Genomic DNA, 19,975 nt, shown 5'->3' on the forward strand with positions numbered 1-19,975 from the left:
TGTGTGTGCTGCCTGTTGTGGATGAAAAATGTTCACTTTATTAATATTTCAGTATTTTAGTTCCTTCTAAGGGACAGGAGGAAATGCTGGGCTTCTGTGGAAGTGGAAACCCCTCGGCCTGAAAAATGAAGCCAATACAGAAGTGGCTTTAACCAGGCGGCAAGCTCCGTGTCTGAGCAGGGAGGCAAACCTGGAAGTGCCTTAAGCTGCATTCTATCGAAAATTCCAACAGGGGGCGCTAAGTTTGGCTGCAAAAAAATTCTGTCCATTTATTTCAGTGCAAAATGAAATAAACTTTTTAGGACAACACTATGGTCTCAATCACTAGTAAAAAATCTTCAAGACAATTTGATGTCAATAGTTCAAATAATGGCCCCATTTAGAAGAAAACCGAAGAAAGAATCATGCTTTGGGGCGTGGCTACCATTGATTGACAGGTCACTAACAAGGCGAGCCGTCATCAGGAGAGAAGCAGAACAATGCGTATCCACGGCAACGTGTCAAAGTTATAAAGATATAAAAAAAGGACGTTTACCGGTTTGGTCTCATAACTTTGACCCTTTCACACTGTATTTTCACTTAATGGCAGTTTATGAGAACGTTTTGTTCAATAAAAATGTCTTGTTCAGCGTTTGGTTGGACTAACAGACACCAGTTAATGCTAACATGAATTAGCAGTGACTTCTCTCTGTCAGGTTGAGGTGTAGAGAGGCTGTAGTCAGTGATCAGATCCCTCTCGCTCCTCCACAGTCCAATTATGGTCTGCTCCCCGCATCGGAAACAAGATGGCGACACAAGATGGCGACAAGTGTAACGCTGACCTTGATGTTTCCAACGGGCAGTCCACAAACCAATGGGTGACGTCACGGTCACTATGTCCATTATTTATATACAATCTATGGCTTTAAACTGCATTTTTTCTAAAGGCCAGCAGGAGGCGATTCCACTTGATCGTCTATGGGTCTAGAAACTAATCCGACTGCTCACTTGATTATAATTCAGTCAACATCATAATGAGTTCATGGTCTGAATTGCGGGTTTCAAGTCTTCAATATAGCTTGATTTTAAATGACTAAATGATGGTATTGTTTATAGTAAAATAGAAGATAAAGGAGGGTTTGACAGGGAATTTAGTATTTCATGTTGTGGTGCTTACTGGGCCCTGGAAGGGGAGAAAAGTGCCCTTAAATGGAGAAAATATAGTAACAGGTCCTGTAGGGTGGCCTTAAAGTCCCCATGAAATGTAACATACATTTTCCCCGTTTTCTTTTTTTTTCTTTGTTCCTCTATAATGGTTTAGCCCTTAATGTATGCCAAATATATATCCAAAATATATATTTTTTTAAATAACGAAAATATGAAAAAGTTCCCCCTTGGGGGCCTATAAATGGGGAAAATATGAACTAGTGCACTCTAGGGAAGAGATGGGCATTTGGAAGACACCTGCCAAGTGATTAATCGCTGTTTTTAAACATACTCCAGAATGTAGTGTTGGGACAACGAAGCTTTGTGAAGCATTTGTTATATTTACGGAGCCAAGAGATGTCGCTCTTTGTCCAACAAATGGCTGAAAACACACTCATTTACTATTGCTGAAGCCTTTCTTCTTCTTTTTTTTTTAAAGCCAAGGTGCCATCTAGTGGGGTCAAAAATAAAGCAATGCAAAAGCAAATGCTTCAAGAAGCTTTGTTGTGCATACATTGGCAAAATAAAAGATATAATGTTCAGATTGATCCAGAGCCATTTGTAAGCCGAGCCAAGTTCTGATATTACTGTAATTTATTCTGTATTTTGCCAAATTATGGTGATTCTTGGGTCGTGATGATGGGGCCCTTCAATATCGTTGCCCAGGGTACAGCAAAGTGTTAATCTGGCCCTGGCACTGTACTAGTGTGTAATAATGCACAATAGCAACAGTAACTCAGTAAAACATGCTGAAAATGAACATAAGAGGAATTACGCCACAATTAGTGGCGTATAGTGAAAGTTACACCTTCACAATGTTTCTTGTTTCCAATTGATGATTGAAAATTTACTATATAAAGAGAGAAAAGGAAAAAAATCTAATCTTCATATTAATGAAGCTGGAGCCATGAAATGTTTTGAATGAATAATGACTTAAAGCATGAAAATAGTTTCCATTTATTTTCTGTCAATTTGTACTTATTGTTCAGTACAGAGGCTTAATTGTTTATAAAAAAAAAAAACCTTCATTTGTAAAGTAACTTAAGCCGTCAGATAAAAGTGGTGGAGTAAAAAGTGTAATATTGACTCCAAAATGTAGTGAAGTACTAATCGTATTTATAATAATAATAATCTTTATTTATAGAGCGCTTTTCAAAACACTGCACTTTACAAAGACAAGAAAAAAACAGACATAAAACAACGGATAAAAGTAATGTTAGAAAATGACATAATTCTGTGCAATTAAAAGACAGTTCAAGGGAAGTTAAAAATTCAGGTAAAATCAGGAAAAGCTCGCCGAGAAGTGTTTTTTTTAGAAGAGAATTAAAAGTGATCACTGACTCAGCAGACCTTATTGTTGGGTACAGAAGTATAATTGTTCCAGCATCATATTTTAGAAAAAATCATAATTTGTAAAGTAACTTAAGCCATCAGATAAAAGTGTATTATTTGACTCAAAAATGTAGTGAAGTACAAGTGTCAAGCAGAATGAAGGAAGAATATACTCAAGTAATTTATAAATACTTCAAATTGAAGTACAGTACTTAAATTGATGTACTTAATTACATTTCAGTTCTGCTCTGACGTGTTCAGGAGCTGATTTCTGGATGCTGAGCACATGAGGATCCAGTAGAGGGAGATCACACACTGACATGGAGCTAAAAGACTTTAATTCATATCAATATGTGGTTAATTCATAACATAGAGGATTCTTTACTGCAGTCTGACCTTTGGCTTGACTCTGTTTGTTTTTTTCTAAATGCTGACCTCTGATCACAGCAGTCCGGGAAATCATTTTGAAATCTGGACTGTAAACAAATGAATGAGTGTTGGGATGCAAACAAACTGTGTAAACAAGCATGGATGAATCACTGCCCAAGGCTGCAGCTTTCACCAGAACATCACAAATATAAAATATATAAAATTAGAGTTGAAACTAAAGACATAAAGCCTGTAATGTTCAGCATCATCTTTGATCAGGAAAGCAGCTAATGGCCCAGTGTTGACTGTCACTAGTAATGTCACAATATGGGGATAAAAATAACACAAGATAAACATTACATACATTATTATTATAATGACCATATTGCTTTCTTGTAATTAAGAGACACACACGACAATCAGGTACTGTCTTATAAATAATAATGACTGTGATTGTGTCATAACTGTTAGTTGTTCACAATGATGATATTTATTTCCCTTTTTTTCCTCCAAAACTGATATCCCTATAATGTGTTAATTTTTTCTTTTTTCTTTTCTTTTGTCGGACTTTGTAGTCATTTTGTGTGTTTGTGGCTGTTTTGTGTCTCTTTTTTGTTGTTTTGTGTCTTTTTTGTCATTGTAATAACTGAGTTTAATTGACTCGAATCACTGAAGCTCTCAAAGGTTATTTGTCCCCTCGGTAGAAGAAAAATCAGTTATTCTGACTATTAATGGGTGAGTTTGCAACATTTCTTAGTATAAAATGCATAAATGCATCAGTATTTATTATGCATTCATCTGCTGTTTTTTTCTCCTCTTTGTTTCAGAAATTTGTGAGAAAATGACATCACATTGAATTTCCTCATTGTGGGATTAATAAAAGTAATTCATCTTTAATCTTAATCTAATCTAATCACAATTTCACAAAGCCCAAAGCGACTCCTTCACAGAGGTTATTTTGTCCAAATAATAGAAATAAATGTAAATAATTAAAAGAAAAAATATCAAACCTTCACATTAATGAAGCTGGAGCCATGAAATGCTAACATTAGATGTCATTTTCTAATGTTAGAAAATGACATCATTCTGTGCAATTAAAAGACAGTTCAAGGAAAATTAAAAATTCAGGTAAAATCAGGAAAAGCTCGCCGATAAAAGTGTGTTTTTAGAAGAGACTTAAAAGTGATCACTGACTCAGCCGACCTTATTGTTAGGTACAGAAGTTTATGTTACAGCATCATATTTTATTTTAAAAAAATCTTCATTTGTAAAGTAACTTAAGATGTAAGATAAAAGTTGTGGAGTAAAAAGTGTAAAGTTAACTCCAAAAAAATGTTGCAAAGTACAAGTGTCAAGCAGAATGAAGGAAGAAAATACTCAAGTCATTTATAAGTACTTAATCTCAATACAAGTACTTACACTCAATATCAAAGGTTATATGTATTCCTGGTAGAAGAAAAATCAGTTATTCTGATTATTAATCGCTGACTTTGCAACATTTCTTAGTATAAAAAAGAAATGCATCAGTATTTATTATGCATTCATCTGCTGATTTTTTTTCTCCTCTTTGTTTCAGAAATTTGTGAAAAAATTACATCACAATTACACAAAGCCCAAAGCAACTCCTTCACAGAGTTTATTTTGTCCAAATAATAGAAATAAATTTGAACAACTAAAAGAAAAAATATCAAACCTTCACATTAATGAAGCTGGAGCCATGAAATGATTTTAATGAATAATGACTTAAACCATGAAAATATTTTCCATTTATTTTCTGTCAATTTGTACTTATTGTTCTGTGCAGAAGTTTAATTGTTACAGCATCATGTTTTATTTAAAAAAAATCTTCATTTGTAAAGTAACTTTAGCTGTCAGATAAAAGTTGTGGAGTAAAAAGTGTAAAGTTTACTCCAAAATGTAGCAAAGTACAAGTGTCAAGCAGAATGAAGGAAGAAAATACTCAAGTAATTTATAAAGACTTCAAATTGAAGTACAGTACTTGACTTAATGTACTTAATTACATTTCAGTGCTGCTCTGACGTGTTCAGGAGCTGATTTCTGGATGCTGAGCACATGAGGATCCAGCAGAGGGAGATCACACACTGACATGGAGCTAAAAGACTTTACAGTTCTTCTCAGTTGCTTTGGTGCTTTTGGTTCTCACTATTAACATTTGCAGAACAGTTAATGCATTTTTCAAAACTATTAGTACAAATTGCAAAACCTAGTTGATAACCTGCAAAAGTGTGTCACTTGCTCAGAAAGGATAGCTCATTCCTCAAAAGCAAGAATTCATGTCAGTGAAAGTGTCCTGACAACAGTGTTTATGACCAAGATAGTCAAACGTCTCTGTCATGTTTTCATTATGACAGTTTACTCTGTAAATGTTTTCCAAGGCAAAAAAGTCAGATCTTGGTGACATTACCTGAAAATGCTCAAGACAGCAGTGTATACTATTTACACAGCCATTTGAAAACTACAGTAAAATTACCAGTGGCGGTTCTAGACCAATGTTCCTGTGGGGGGCAAAGAGGGGCCAGTGTTTAATCACAGGGGCACATAAAAAAAACGGTAAAGATGATATTTAAGCATTCAAAACCCTTATTTTAGCGTATATAAAAATCTCTTAATTTACAAATTAATTGATTGAAACAATGAGACTTATCAACAATAACATTAATTACAATTAAACTATTACACAATGTACACATTCTGGGTTCCCAAAAAATAGATAAGAATTGTTCAGTCGTTCTTGGTTATAAATTGATTTTTATGTATTATTAATTTGACACAGGGGCCACAGCAGGGCTTCTTCACAGGGGCAGTGGCCCCTGTAGGCCCCTGTGTAGAACCGCCACTGAAAGTTACATATTACTGTATGAGGACAACACACTGAATATGTATGTTTTACATTTTTTATTGCATACACTCTTTCAATTTCAATTTGTTCACAGCATTGTGCAAAATAAAATAAAAAACCCTTACTGTGTTTACAACAAAAAACTCCCTTTGGGTAGAGCTGTGAACAACTCTAAACAAAATTGCAGTACATAACAGAACTGAACGTACAACATAAATATTACTAATCAATCAGTGATGCACATCCAGACGTTCCTCGTCTCGCCTGAAAAAATGATTATTTATTTTTGTATTTGTAATCGGACCTTCTTTGAGTACACACAGATACACACATTGGCTGACTATACACTGTAATAAATTATTCTGTAGTAATTTCATTTTACTTAATATATTTGATAAAATGTATTTAATATAAATGCGTCCTTGATTTTGAGGCAGTTGTTTAAGAAATTTTAATATAAAAAATGTTTGAGATAGAATCTACTTATTTTGACCACATTAAATATAATCTTTATGTGTATGTAATTCTAAATCGAGAGAATTTTGAATGAATCCAACACAATAGAAAGTTAAGTTGTTATCAACTCAACTTGTAACGTAGTTAGATTTAACTAATAATCTTGCGTGCAATCTGTTGCCTCAATTTTATTGAGTAGCTATTGTTTATCTTTTTTTACAGAGTAGTTTATAAGGCTCTCTTAGGCTTGATTCCTCCCTATTAGTGCTCTTTATTACAGAGAAAAAACAGTTGCTATGCTTACGTTCCTGCACTACTCTTGTATCTGTTCCTCATGTAAGGACTGAATATGGAAAAAGAGCTTTTAGCTTTGCTGCCCCCTCGACATGGAATACCTCACAGACTGAACTGAAACCGTCTGAATTTCTCCCACTTGGAGCTTTCCGTTCCATCCTGAGGAAGAGACAGCGTGAGACCATTGACCAGTGCTTGTGTTTTTACTAGAGTTGTCAAAAGTATCGATACTCAAAAAAGTATTGATACTAAAACGTCCTATCCGGATACAATACTCATTTTCAAAAGTATCGATACACTTAAGTTAAGTTATTGTTATTTTTTTATCAATCTTGCCTAATATTGTGCACAGCATACAACCTCAAATTATTGTTCTAATTGTTATTGTTTATTGTATTTATTTATTTTTTTACACTACCTCAGACCTGAAGCTTATTTAATATAATAAGAGAGCATTCAAGTTGTTTAAGACTTAAAACACAAAACTCAGGACCTGTTTGTCTTAATTTTTCTTGACTTGGGACTTGAGTGTAAAGACTTGAGTCCTACTTGTAACATGCACTACAAAGACACTTGGTCCCTGCCTCTGGTAGAAACTATTTGTGACTTTGAGGTCAAATGTGCAAGTGTCTTGATAGTGAGTGTAAATGGTTTATTTGACAAAGTAGGGATTGGAATAATTAATCGATGATGATTAACGGTCGTTAAGAATTTGATCGATCTGTGTATTTTTCTTTTTTAATTTTTATCTCTGACTGCATATCAGTATCACTGAACTGAAACACAGCTGAGCGTTCAGTTCTGCGGCCGTACGTCAATAAGCCAATGAGTTGAGAATTAAGTTGGATAAAGCTACAGTTTGCAAAACGGAAAGTTGCAAAAACAATTATAGAAACAGCAAACTAGCTTACTGTATCAAACCTTGCTAGCATGAATTACTAGCTTTAATTTTATCCAAAACTTATTTAAACAAAAAACACATTTAAATATGAAGCTTACTGTGAACATAAAACTTTGAACTCCTTGACGTTATTTTTACAGTTTAATCTCACTTGAGTTAACATTAGTTCAACAATCAACAGGAAGTCCCTTTTCGTCCTTTGAAAATAAAAGTGTCCGTTATCAAAACAGGGTTTTGCATAGGACTGTATATATATCTTTGATTTTCCCCATGTATACATGTTTTAGTACGTTTAGTATATATAAGGAATGTATATAAGGAGGAGTATTTATAAGGAGTATGCATAAAAACATAGCCATTAATTGATTAATTGATCCTTAATGTGATAGATGCTCGAGTTGGCAGGTTTCGGATTTGTGACCTTGAGGTCAAATGTGCAAGTGTCTTTATATAAAAGTGTAAATAGTTTATTAAATAAAGTGAAAAGTACTTTTCAGTTGGTGGAGACTAAATCGGCACTTAAATTTGAGAGAATATTACTTATATTCATCAGGTGAATAGAAAAACGGCTACAAATAAAAGCTAATGTTGGACCATAACTATCTGATGTGTGTTAAAAAAAACTCGCTAACACATTCACCATTATGATGTTGTGCTTACAGTGCCCAAACAATCCAGAGATAATCATTATTAGTCTCTTTTTATTGTTTTTGATTTAGCTTTTGGACTATTTTGTGTTTTTAGCAGTTATTTTGGCCACTCTAGTTATTTCAGCCTGTGTTCCATTAGTATTGTCACGGAATAGAACCCTGATCTTCAGAATCAGAACACAGAACCTCAGAACTCTCAGAGAGATGATAATTCACTCAAACTCACATATTATCAGCAGAGAGACACACAACTTCTTGATACTTCTTCTTGATACAGTGAAATATTTTCTCAAATATTTGTACCGAGCGCTTACAAAGCAACATGGATGAAAAGACTCTTTATTCTCTGGACTCAGAGAATTGTTCAAGTGAGTGTGAAATCCTGTTAAATAACTGTAGACAGAAAGTTCCTGTCTTCTTGAAGAGACGTGAACTTTGTTGATATTGATTTAAGTATGTATATATACCTGGTTTATTCTTACTTGTCTCAACATACAAACAGAAGGTTCTTTAAACGAGTTAAATTGTGACTTCATAGTCACTTTTTTCACTTGTTTTGATAAATCATTTTTGAAAGACTCTACATAGTGACTTTATCAGCTGGACTTTAGTTGCAGTGTGATAATATTATTTTGCAGGTAGGCTGTGTGCTAAATAAGAGTTAGTAATCACTTAAAGTATCAGAACTACTCTTCAAAAACACTATTACAAGTCCAGTGTTACAAGATTGGACTCAAGTAAAAGTAATAAAGTATTTATAAGCCAAATGAACTGAACAAATGAAGGTAGTCAGTAGGCTTAATGGCTAAGTATTATTCTAGAGCTGTGAAATAAATTTTGTGGAGTAAAAAGTAAAAATTTACAAAACAATGTTGAACTTACAATACAGAGTTTTGCAGAATCATGCAATATGAACCAGTTATCTGGGTTTATTTCATGTGTAGAGAGCAGTGGCAGCACTACTGAACCCAACTACTGCATGGGCGACTGTAGGGTGACAAGTAAGAAACGCAAGGCCAGCATAAATTACTCAGAGCCACCCAGAAAAAGGCAGAGGTGTGCCAGTGAACCCGCTGAGGTGCCAGTGGAGGATGTGACAGCTAAAGGGACCAAGAGAAAAGCCAGCACCCAAAGGGGTCCCCCCCCGAAGAGGCGGAGAACTGGAACCTACGACACCAACGCTGGTGAAGTCTCCCCGAGCTCCTGCAGCCCTTCAACCTCCCAGCAGAACAATGAGACGCCATCCTGCTCCGTCAGGACCAGCAGAGGTACACTGACAGTGTGAAAGAGAATGAGAGGAGAGTGTGTGAGCATATACTGTGTGTAGTCGGACTCCTAACACCCAGAACTGAGTCGGCAATTTTGCACTTCTGGGTCCCTCATCTAAATTCAATTTCATTCGATTAGTTTTTGTTTTGTTGCCTGAAATAAGGTCTATGGTTAGAACAAGCTTGAGAGATTTTCTTCTACAACAGAATATAAGCCGATAAGGGAGTCTCTGGTTGGTGACTAACTGAGATACAGAGGTTTGTTGGGGATATAAAAAGGTCATCGTCTACTAGAGGTGTGAATCACCAGAGGCCCCACAATACCATTTTGATGAGATTCAACTTTATTGTTATTGAACAGAGTAACAAGTACTAGGACAATGAAAGGACCACCAACCCGTCCAAACATACGTAAACATACATATTTTATCCAGATTTTAAGCATTTTGGGATATGGTGAGTATTGCGATACAATATATTGTGATTTAACTGTTTAACTGCATTTTGTGTCTACAAAATTGAATTCAATCAAGAATTGTTTTGTCAAATAAGAGAAAATTCTCAGTCAGTTCATCTCACTTCAGTCTTTTTATTTCTCCACGATGAGAGTCAAACCCACAGACTGACCAACAAAGTATTCAGTCCAACTGAACTGAACTGATATCAAACATGTAACTAACTCAACTTTAAAACATAAAAAAAGCCTAACTTTGCAGCTTTATTACGACAGGATATCCTGACACATGGTGCCTATAGATTCCCTAGATCTTCTAGTTTCATGTGATACCAGTAAATCCAGTATATTCCTGAATATCGATACTTGGCGGCCATGAATCGATATAATATTGCCACGCAAAATATATGATATCCTGACACATGGTGCCTATAGATTCCTTAGATATTCTAGTTTCATATGATACCAGTATCTCAAGTACATAAAAAAATATGGCTCGTCGGCTAAATATCCATACATTGACGCAAAATATTGCGATACTATGCAGGATGGATAGTTCCCCCACCTCTATTGTCTACGTATACGGTGTTGTTGAAGTCATATGACTGTGGTGTAGGTCGTTTGTAGTGTTTATAACACTTGCAATTTACTCTGGCAATCGCATTTATGCTTAAAAAAATCAGGGAAACATGGTGATTCTAACTCATGGGTTGGCTTAGAAACATGTGTCAACACTGCAGCACTCTACAGGCTAGCACACAATCCCTGGAAAACTACAACATGTTTTTCACCCTTTTTGTACAGCTAAAACAAACAAGATATAAAGTGTTAATTAGTGAGCTTTAGATGTGCTGGTGCTTCCCCCTGCTATTCGTCTTAAGCTAAGTTAACCTGCTACTGGTGGTATTAGGTCATGTTTTAAAAAAAAAAAATCTATTTATTGATTTCATTAATACAGGCAAAACAGCAACAACAGATGAAACAAGGGACAATAGGACAAAAAGAAAAATAAGTAAATAAGTATAATAATGAGACAAAATAAAAATGAATAGGATCCCTTCTATACTTTAAATAATTAAATTAAAAAGAGATATTGACTTTGCAATGTTTTTCTTAAAAGTATATTTCAATTAGTTCTTGATTGAGCTTTAAATATATATAGTTTTATATTTACCGTACAGACATGAGAGCATCTATCTTTGGCTCTAATTTTTTGGCTAAAAAGCAATTAACTGTATTTCCCAAAATATCAAAGTATTACCTCTGTGATTGAAGAAAACTAATACAAAACAAGCAAAAGTTTGTGATTTTTAAGTGAGTTTTGTCAGCTATAATGGGGGAAAAACTAGAAGAAGACTTTACTGAACCACAGGTTAACAATAACTGATTTCAACCATCAAGCTCTTCTTTTGTTTAAAAATATTAAAACATGAATCTGTGTTTGTGTTTGAAGAAAAATTTGAGGCCAAGTACCTGCAGCTTCTCAAGATCGGAAAAGGCGGCCAAGGAACGGTTTATGCTGGAGAAAGAAAAACTGACAACTTACCAGTAAGTAATAAATATATGGTATTCTCACATCACACATGCACACACAGCCGTCTCTCCCTGCACCAACTAAAGTTGTGGTGATTGTGTCCTGTAGGTGGCGATCAAACGCATCCCTAAAGCTGCTGTGAAGACTGGACCAGTGGTGAGTGATTTGATCTGATGTCTCAGCACCAAAATCAATGTTGAACTTTGCTAGAAAAACATCCACAAACACCCACATCTATACTGAAACATTGTGTTGTTTGTAGGTTATAAATGGAAAGACACACATGGTGCCATTGGAGGGGCTTCTCATGCTGAGAGTGGCAGGTGGAGCGGGGTCACTGGGGAAACATGCTGCCGTGTCATTATTAGACTGGTATGATCTGGGCACAGAGGTCCTGCTTGTCATGGAGAGACCAGTCCCCTGTGAGGACCTGCTGGCCTACCTCGATAAGAATTTGTTCCTGAGGGAAGACCAGGCAAAGGTACTGGAGCTGGCTGGAGCTTGTTTTTGTGTCTATGTGTGCAAGAGGTGACCTTAAAGCTGCACTGAGATCATTTTGAATTTTGTCAGTGTCAGAGGAGAGTTTTAAGACCCGAGTCCGTTTGGTTCGTCCCAATCAAGGTTATTATAGTTAACGAAAACTAACGAAATAATGAAAACTAGAATTGAAAAAACATTTTCGTTAACTGAAATAAAAATAAAAACGAGAGTTTTTTTAAAAAACGATAACTTACTGAAACTGGTTACAAAACTAACTAAAACTAACTAAAGTTAGTTTTTCGTCTTTGTCAACTTTTTTTTCATATGTAAACCTTTTTGGTTGATATGAAATCCATTTCATCTATCTGGTTTTATGACTTAATAAACTTATTGGGGCTGAGATGGATCAGACAAAGGAAATAAAAGCTTTATTGTGACTTTTTTGAATCTGGCACCCAACAAATACGCCATTACAAAAAAACTAAAACTAATAAAAACTAAACTAAAACTAAGCATTTTCCAAAAAAATAAAAACTAATTAAAACTAGCAAACTCACTCTAAAAACGTATTAAAACAAACTGAATTTGACAAAAAAAAATTCACAATGAAATTTAAACTAAAACTAATGAAAATTCCAAAACTATTATAACCTTGGTCCCAATCAGAGTGAAATTTGCTACATTTGGTTCGTTTTGTATTTAGTCTGGTTTGCTTTCAAAGTGCAGTAATATAAGCGGACCAAATAACAAAAAAAGATTTGAAGAGGGGCGTGTATGAAGGTGGAGAGCTGGAAATCTACTCACACTATTCTTTTTTATTGGTTGAAAAGTTGGCGGTGAAAAATTTAAACAAAGCAACGTGGAACCTAGCGCAAACTGAGTGTGTTTAATTTTACTGGCCTTAATCTGCTCTGGTGTTCCGACCAAACTAATTTGGAGAGAAACGCTCAGAAGGAGCTCCTGTTGAGGCTCGGGGTCGTCAATAATGTGTTGATCCATTATTTACAACGAGCTGCGATCAGACAGCTGTATAATCAGAGAAGGCGAGCCTTGATGCTCCTACAACGATCTGCTTCTACCACAAAGGTACATATTAAGTTATTTTGAGCAATTATGATAATTCTGCAATGACAAATTAGCTTTAGCTCAGTGGTAGCCAGAGTCTCTTTATAATATTATCTGAGTAAATTCCACGACACAGGTGGCCCACAATCCACTGCGTTTTGGTTCATTTCCTTTTACTGGGTCGGATTCTGATCGGCTTTTGTTCACAGTGGAATAGAACCGCAGTAGGGTCCGTTTGGAAACGGACCGCGACCCTCTCTGCAAGAGGTCTCGGACCGGTTGTTTTGGTGCACACCAGAGTATTGATTTTATTTCTCAACATCCATATTTTGTACGACAAACACCATAACAACAACCTCAACCTTTAAATAAAAGACAATATGTCTTGAATGCTCTGAAGATGATAGTGTAGATGACATTAACTACCCAACGCAGAAATTAATAAGACCCGAAATTCGCTAGTTGTTGACACTAGCTCCAATCTAGCGGATCATTCGCACCAGACTACATGTGTGTATTTGTTATGTGGAAAAGTTGAATGCAGATTTTTCTGTATTTGCACAGTGTACTCATTAGAAATGGCGTCAATGCAGTGCATACCAAACTTAGCCTATTTGGTTACCACTTAATAGTAATCCACCTTTATAAAGGGTTCCTAAAATGAAAAATGTACGTCGGCCCTGAGAGCCCAGCACGCAGCAAATAGAGAAAAAATTAGCAAATTAAGAAACATCTTTATGTGTAGCATTTAGAAAAAAATAACCAACTTTACAACCCACTACACCATTAAAGCCAGGTTAGAAAAAGCACTGCAAGAAGCTCATACACAATGGAAAGTGTTTCCAGAGGACACTAATCGATGATGCACACAGCCGTGACGTGCAAAATAATGATAATGGGTTTTTTTCCCCCACATCGTGCAGCCCTAAACCAAACTCAATCACTAACGTTTTTGTGTGAAAGCTGCAAAACTGTCCCATAATGGTTTAAGTGTCTCCTTACACTTCCTTCTCTGCTCTGCTCCAACTCATCTGTTTCTCTTTATCTCATGAAGAAGAACATCATGAAGCAGCTGGTGGAAGCAGCAATTAAGATGCACTCTTGTGGAGTCTTCCATCGGGACATTAAAGCAGAAAATGTCCTCGTTGATTTTAGCTCGGATGTCCCTCGTGTGAGAATCGTAGACTTTGGAAGTGCCTGCTTGGTGACGGAGATACCGCACAAGTCCTTCTGTGGTACGCTGCTGGCCTCTGCTCTTCATCCATCAGTTGATCTCTGGACTGATCAGTCAATCTTACTCATGATATGTTTCTCTCTGTGTATTGTAGGAACCACTGCCTACATCCCTCCAGAGTTTTTCCGGCTTAGCACATACGAGGCGGGCCCCAGCACAGTCTGGCAGCTGGGCGCTCTGCTCTATGAATTGGTGGACAGCCATTTCACCACAAAAAAATTCCTTCGCAAGAAAATTACCATAAACACTATGCTGTCCAAAGGTAAGAAGCCTCAATACCGTCCTGAGTTGTGGTACTTATAGTGTGAAAAGTTATTTCCTTCCTTCCATTTTCCAAAGAACTGCAGCTTAAACTCTGCTTTCTTCTCAGACTGCCAGGACTTGTTGAAGGTGTGTTTGGCTGTGAACCCTGAGGAGCGCGGCACTCTGGAGCAGATTCTGCTGCACCCCTGGTTCTCCTAATCCTGCACAACCGACCACCCATTGGGCTGAGCCAACTGACTCCAAAGAACTCCATCCTTTGGTCTTATAGTCTACACCGCGTTCCAAATTATTACGCAAATTGTATTTAAGTGTCATAAAGATTACATGTTTTGTTTTTCAATTAAACTCATGGATGGTATTGTGTCTCAGGGCTCTTTGGATCACTGAAATCAATCTCAGACACCTGTGATAATTAGTTTGCCAGGTAAGCCCAATTAAGGGAAAACTACTTAAGAAGGGTGTTCCACATTATTAAGCAGATGACCATTTCCAAGCAATATGGGAAAGAAAAAGGATCTCTCTGCTGCCGAAAACTCGAAATAGTTCAATGCCTTGGACAACGTATGGAAACCTTAGATATTTCACGAAAACTTAATCGTGATCATCCTACTGTTAAGAGATTTGTGGCTGATTCAGAGCACACATTGGTTCGTGCAGATAAATGCACAATGAGGAAGGTTTCTGCCAGACAAAAACATCGGATTAAGAGAACAGCTGCTAAAATGCCATTACAAAGTAATGTTTGTTATTCTATCAGTTATTCTGTCAGTTATTCTATTCAGCCACCCCTAACCAATGCTCACAAGCAGAAACGGCTGCAGTGGGCCCAGAAATACATGAAAACGAATTGTCAAACAGTCTTGTTCACTGATGAGTGCCATGCAACCCTGATGGTCCAGATGGATGGAGTGGTGGATGGTTGGTGGACGGCCACCATGTCCCAACAAGGCTGCGACGTCAGCAAGGAGGTGGCGAGGCATGTTTTGGGCCGAATCATGGGGAGAGAGCTGGTCGGTCCCTTTAGGGTCCCTGAAGGTGTGAAAATGACCTCTGAAAAGTATTTGGAGTTTCTAACTGACCACTTTCTCCCATGGTACAAATAGAAGAACCGTGCTTTCAGTAACAAAATCATCTTCATGCATGACAATGCACCATCTTATGCTGCAAGGAATACCTCTGCATCATTGGCTGCTATGGGCATAAAAGGAGAGAAACTCATGGTGTGGCCCCCATCCTCCCCTGACCTCAACCCTATTGAGAACCTTTGGAGCATCCTCAAGCAAAAGATCTATGAGGGTGGGAGGCAGTTCACATCCAAACAGCAGCTCTGGGAGGCTATTCTGACATCCTGCAAAGAAATTCAAGCAGAAACTCTCCAAACACTCACAAGGTCAATGGATGCAAGAATTGTGAAGCTGCTATCAAATAAGGGGTCCTATGTTAAAATGTAACTTGACCTGTTAAGGTGATTTTGATTGAAATAGCTTTTGATTTCAGTAAATATGACCTCTGAATGCTGGAAAATCCAAAAATGAGCATTTTCAGTTCTTAAAAACCTATAAAATGTTATAAAACTCTGTCGTGCGTAATAATGTGGAACAGTGCATTTTAAGTTTTTTATTTTTGAAAAAATACTGTTATCATTGGGAGGTTTGTCCAATCACATTAGAATTAATTAAACTAACGGTTGATGACTTAAATTATGCTGACTGTCATTTGCATCGACTATTTAGGAAAATCGGAGAAAAAACTCAGTTGCATAATAATTTGGAACACAGTGTAGACGGAATTGTCCAAAAAGTGAAAGTGAGGAGCATTCATGGGTACAAGTCGGGAACCAACCTACTTTACATATTTCATATCATATTCATATTGACCTTCTAATTTGCATATCAAAATGGCCACCAAATTGCCCATCTTGCTCAGTCGTTGGACCACTTTCCCCTAGTTTTTTTGTAAGTAGGCAATCAAGATGAGGAATTTAAGTATTATGTATATATATATGCAAAATACCAACTTTTAAGATGAAATTAAGCATTATTTGTGTCATTTTTTAAGGCTGACATAAATATTCAATCAATATCACTTTTAAATGTTCCCAGTGTATATATGATATGTGAGGTATTCCATAATATTCCCTTGAACAGTTCTACAGATCACATCTTGCTTGAGGACCACAACTCCACATTTAAACAAGGACATTGGTCATCACCCTGACATGCACACATTGCAGTGCATAACAGCCCCGATTTTCGGCATTTGCACTGGCGTGTTGTGCATTGTTTTTTACAGGCACACAGGATCATTTCCAGGCAACTTTCAGGTATTGGATTCTGTGACATAAGAATGGGCTGTAGTCCTGAATCGCCATGTTTCCATCCCATTTCCAAGGGTGAAGGAAGCTCAGGTTTGGCATAGCGAGCATTTCTCCAAACCATTGCCTGGTAGTGTACTCTCAGCAGATGGAAGTGGAGCGCATCGTTTGTCGGCGGCATTGCTTCTGGTTTACCTGCCCTGGAGAAAAGTATATGCCTTGCTGCATCAACAGAGTCTGTTTAATGCACATCATATATTCTGCAGACAAAAGCCTCTGAGGATCTTTGATTCTCCTCCGTGAGATTACCAATTCCGAGGTTGCTGAGCAATTGATGGTGCATTTCAGCACCAAGCCTTGTAGCATTTCATGCTATAACTTGTTGTGATACCACGTCATATTTATTTATTTAGCGAATGCAAAGAACTTAAGACAAGCAGTTGCCTCCTGGTCTGCTGTATGGAGGGTAACTAATCCTCCTTTCAGTCTTTTGAGAGGAAAAACTTCTATGATGTGTTCCATGGTTTGCTCCTTTCCACAAGCACACAGTGGGGTAGGGCTACTGCCCCATTGTGAAGGTTGGCCAAGCAGGGGCCATGTCCAGTCCTGAAACGACTGACCACTGTCTCCTTGGGAGGTTGGTGCCAGGGACCTGTTGGTTGGGGTCTTGCACCAGATGTTTGTTCGGGAGCTTCTTGGACTCCCATTCCATTTTCCAACCATCGTTATCAATACACCTGGACCGTACTTCTATCCTTCACAATAAAATACAGTACAGTAAAAATACAGATGTACTTTAAGAGCGTCGCCCGAATGTTCTCACTGCTTTCTCTCATCAGAGTAACTTTCATATTGTAATTAGACATGTAAATCTCGTGTTAGACCCGCCTTCAAAATAAAAGCAAACACATGTAGCTTTCAAAATAAGAGCACATGGATGTGTTAAAAGAATCCACCACAGAATGTACAAAAAGAGTGTCAAGATATCATGCCTTCAATAAAACATAGAAGAACACTTTTTCTCCTTTACAATAATTAATTAATATGAATCAAAATATACAATGATTAAGATGGAATAGTGGCATTAGAATGTGCGAAAGGCACCAAATTTAGGCTTCTAGGGAAAAAAATTTCTCCGGAGGAGCATGCAAACGGACCCCCCTACTTTGTTTGGGTCCCCCCAATCATTGTCTCAGAAAATCCTGTGGAGAACACTGGTTCTAAAGCTTGTTTTGCAGTCGAGTGTCATTTTTTATACTCTCTAAATTGCAGATTGTATTTACACGTGCACACCATCCAGGGGACAGATAACCCTTTACCCCTGCTGCTGTAAAAAATCCTAGAGAAAACACTGCTCTTAAATAATTCAAGTATAGTACCCGCAAAATGCTTTATGGTAAACTGTACTAAAAGCACATATTATGCAGAAAAAAGATTAAGGGATAACAGGGAAAACACAGCATACTGTGGGACAAGCTTTAACGTCAATATTAAGAGTTTAATATTTATTGGGTTCCACAGATACTGATCTGTATAAACAAGCGCAATGTTTTTTTAAAGCAGCTATTTTTGGTAATACTTTCTATGATGCCCATGATATGACAAACCAGCTAATGAATCTGTGACACCCACAAATGTATGGTCACAATAGTAGTGTGATTGTTATATTATTGTGTATATTTTTTGTGAAAGACACCAGGTTTGGAGGTATTTACTGGTTATATTTTTGAGAGTGTAGTTGCGCACGTGCGCCACCAGGGGGAGTATCGTGTTGGTGAGCGCTGGTTGTGACAACGGGCTTCCGTCCCTCAGACAGAGGACAGCCTGCTGAACTACAACAACGATTGAATCCTGTCTCTCCTTTTACATAACTTATACAGGTTACTCATGTCTGAGGCCTGTAACAAATCCAACTTTTAATTTAGGTGATCCGGGCAATCTGCTGCTACCGTCACTTAGAACAACACTTACCAACACTCAGATCAAGCAAATAGTGGCCGTTATCCAAAATCTGATGTGCACTCATACTGAAAGGAGGTGGAAATATCGAAACAACAGGTGGCAAGCTTTTATTCACACCTGAACAAGTGCACATAATAACCATGCTTTGCTATGACCTGCACAAGATTGCAGTGCACCATGGTGTGCAGCCAGACTCATTTCACTTTTTAACATGACAGCAGATCACTTTTCTTATCCTGTGAAAAGACTTGTGTCTATATTCAAGGCAAAAAATTGATGTGGCATTCATTTGATTAAGAGCTTAAGAACTTTCATCTTGTCTTTTGAAAGTAAATTTATTTCTTTGAGAGTGTTGATTAATTTGTAAATGTGGATAAAATATTCTGAAGTCTTTAATATCTTCTTTCCTCTTTTTGCTGCCTTTGTGTGTCATTTCCTTTCCGTTTCCTTCTTATCATTAGTCTAAGTTTGCTGTCTAATGTTGGTTTGTGGTTTGCACATGGCACAAAGGTCGGCCGCCCTTATATGAGTTTATTTTCAAACTGCCTGGCACGCACATACAATTTAAGATCAAATATGATTCTCTTGTGGGTAAGAATAAACTGTGGTAACTTTGGGTAAAACGCCACATAGGTTTTTCTGATTTTATTCGTACTGCAAAAATAAGGCAAAAAAACATTAACCAGTTTGTGTTTAAGGTCCTTTTTTTTTTTTAGAATTGGTGGTTGTGGGCAGAAGATGTTTAGGGGGAGATAGCAGGTCATCAATAAATGCCACATAGAAGTGGTTAACATCATCTGAAAGCTGTGAACCTGAAGATTAGGCAAGAGTAGGCAATGTGTGTAAAGAGGAGACTTGTGGGAACCCAGAGAGCTTATTTTCATTGAGATAGCATGACATCAGAGGTCACATGACCACTTTGAAAGTCGCCAAAATAGCCTTACTTTACAGCGTTATTTCGACAACTTCCCGACATGATATGACATGCTTAGGGTCTATAGATTCCTTAGTTTTTCTAGTTACATATAAAATCAGTATCTTTTGAACCCGCTACGCCCTCCAGAAGACAAAAAATGTCGGAAACTGAACACGAAGTAGTTTTAATGCATAAGGCTTATTTTTCCTAAATGACACAAGGTTCCCAAATGAAGCAGTTTTTGATAACGTGTGACCCTGTACCAGTTAGTTAAGTGAGGAGTCAGCAGACAATGATGTTATAAAATGTGCAGTGAATAATTTTTTTTATTTTTTTTATTGTGAATCACTGCAACCATGGAGTTCCCTCAGTATGGATTCATACATGTTTTTCTTTCAGAAGAGACTAAAGACCCAGCTCTTTACTAAACATCTTCA

The 19,975-nt window shown here is 37.1% G+C and overlaps 1 protein-coding gene and 1 long non-coding RNA gene across 2 annotated transcripts; both read left to right on the top strand.

The window, feature by feature from the left end:
• The first annotated feature begins 9,242 nt into the window (after positions 1 to 9,242).
• LOC131980205 (uncharacterized) lies at positions 9,243 to 11,430 on the top strand. The gene is made up of 3 exons (XR_009395209.1): positions 9,243 to 9,315; positions 11,223 to 11,317; positions 11,412 to 11,430. It is a non-coding gene; the product is annotated as an uncharacterized LOC131980205 (long non-coding RNA).
• A 151-nt stretch (positions 11,431 to 11,581) lies between these two features.
• LOC131980198 (serine/threonine-protein kinase pim-3-like) lies at positions 11,582 to 14,709 on the top strand. Its single transcript, XM_059344410.1, has 4 exons — positions 11,582 to 11,784; positions 13,903 to 14,083; positions 14,177 to 14,344; positions 14,453 to 14,709. The coding sequence occupies exons 1-4, from the start codon at positions 11,587 to 11,589 to the stop codon at positions 14,542 to 14,544; spliced, it is 639 nt and encodes a 212-aa protein (XP_059200393.1). The 5' UTR covers positions 11,582 to 11,586; the 3' UTR covers positions 14,545 to 14,709.
• The last annotated feature ends 5,266 nt before the right edge of the window (positions 14,710 to 19,975 follow it).

Source organism: Centropristis striata, chromosome 11 (assembly GCF_030273125.1).
Source record: "Centropristis striata isolate RG_2023a ecotype Rhode Island chromosome 11, C.striata_1.0, whole genome shotgun sequence".
NCBI classification, from domain to species: Eukaryota; Metazoa; Chordata; class Actinopteri; order Perciformes; family Serranidae; genus Centropristis; species Centropristis striata.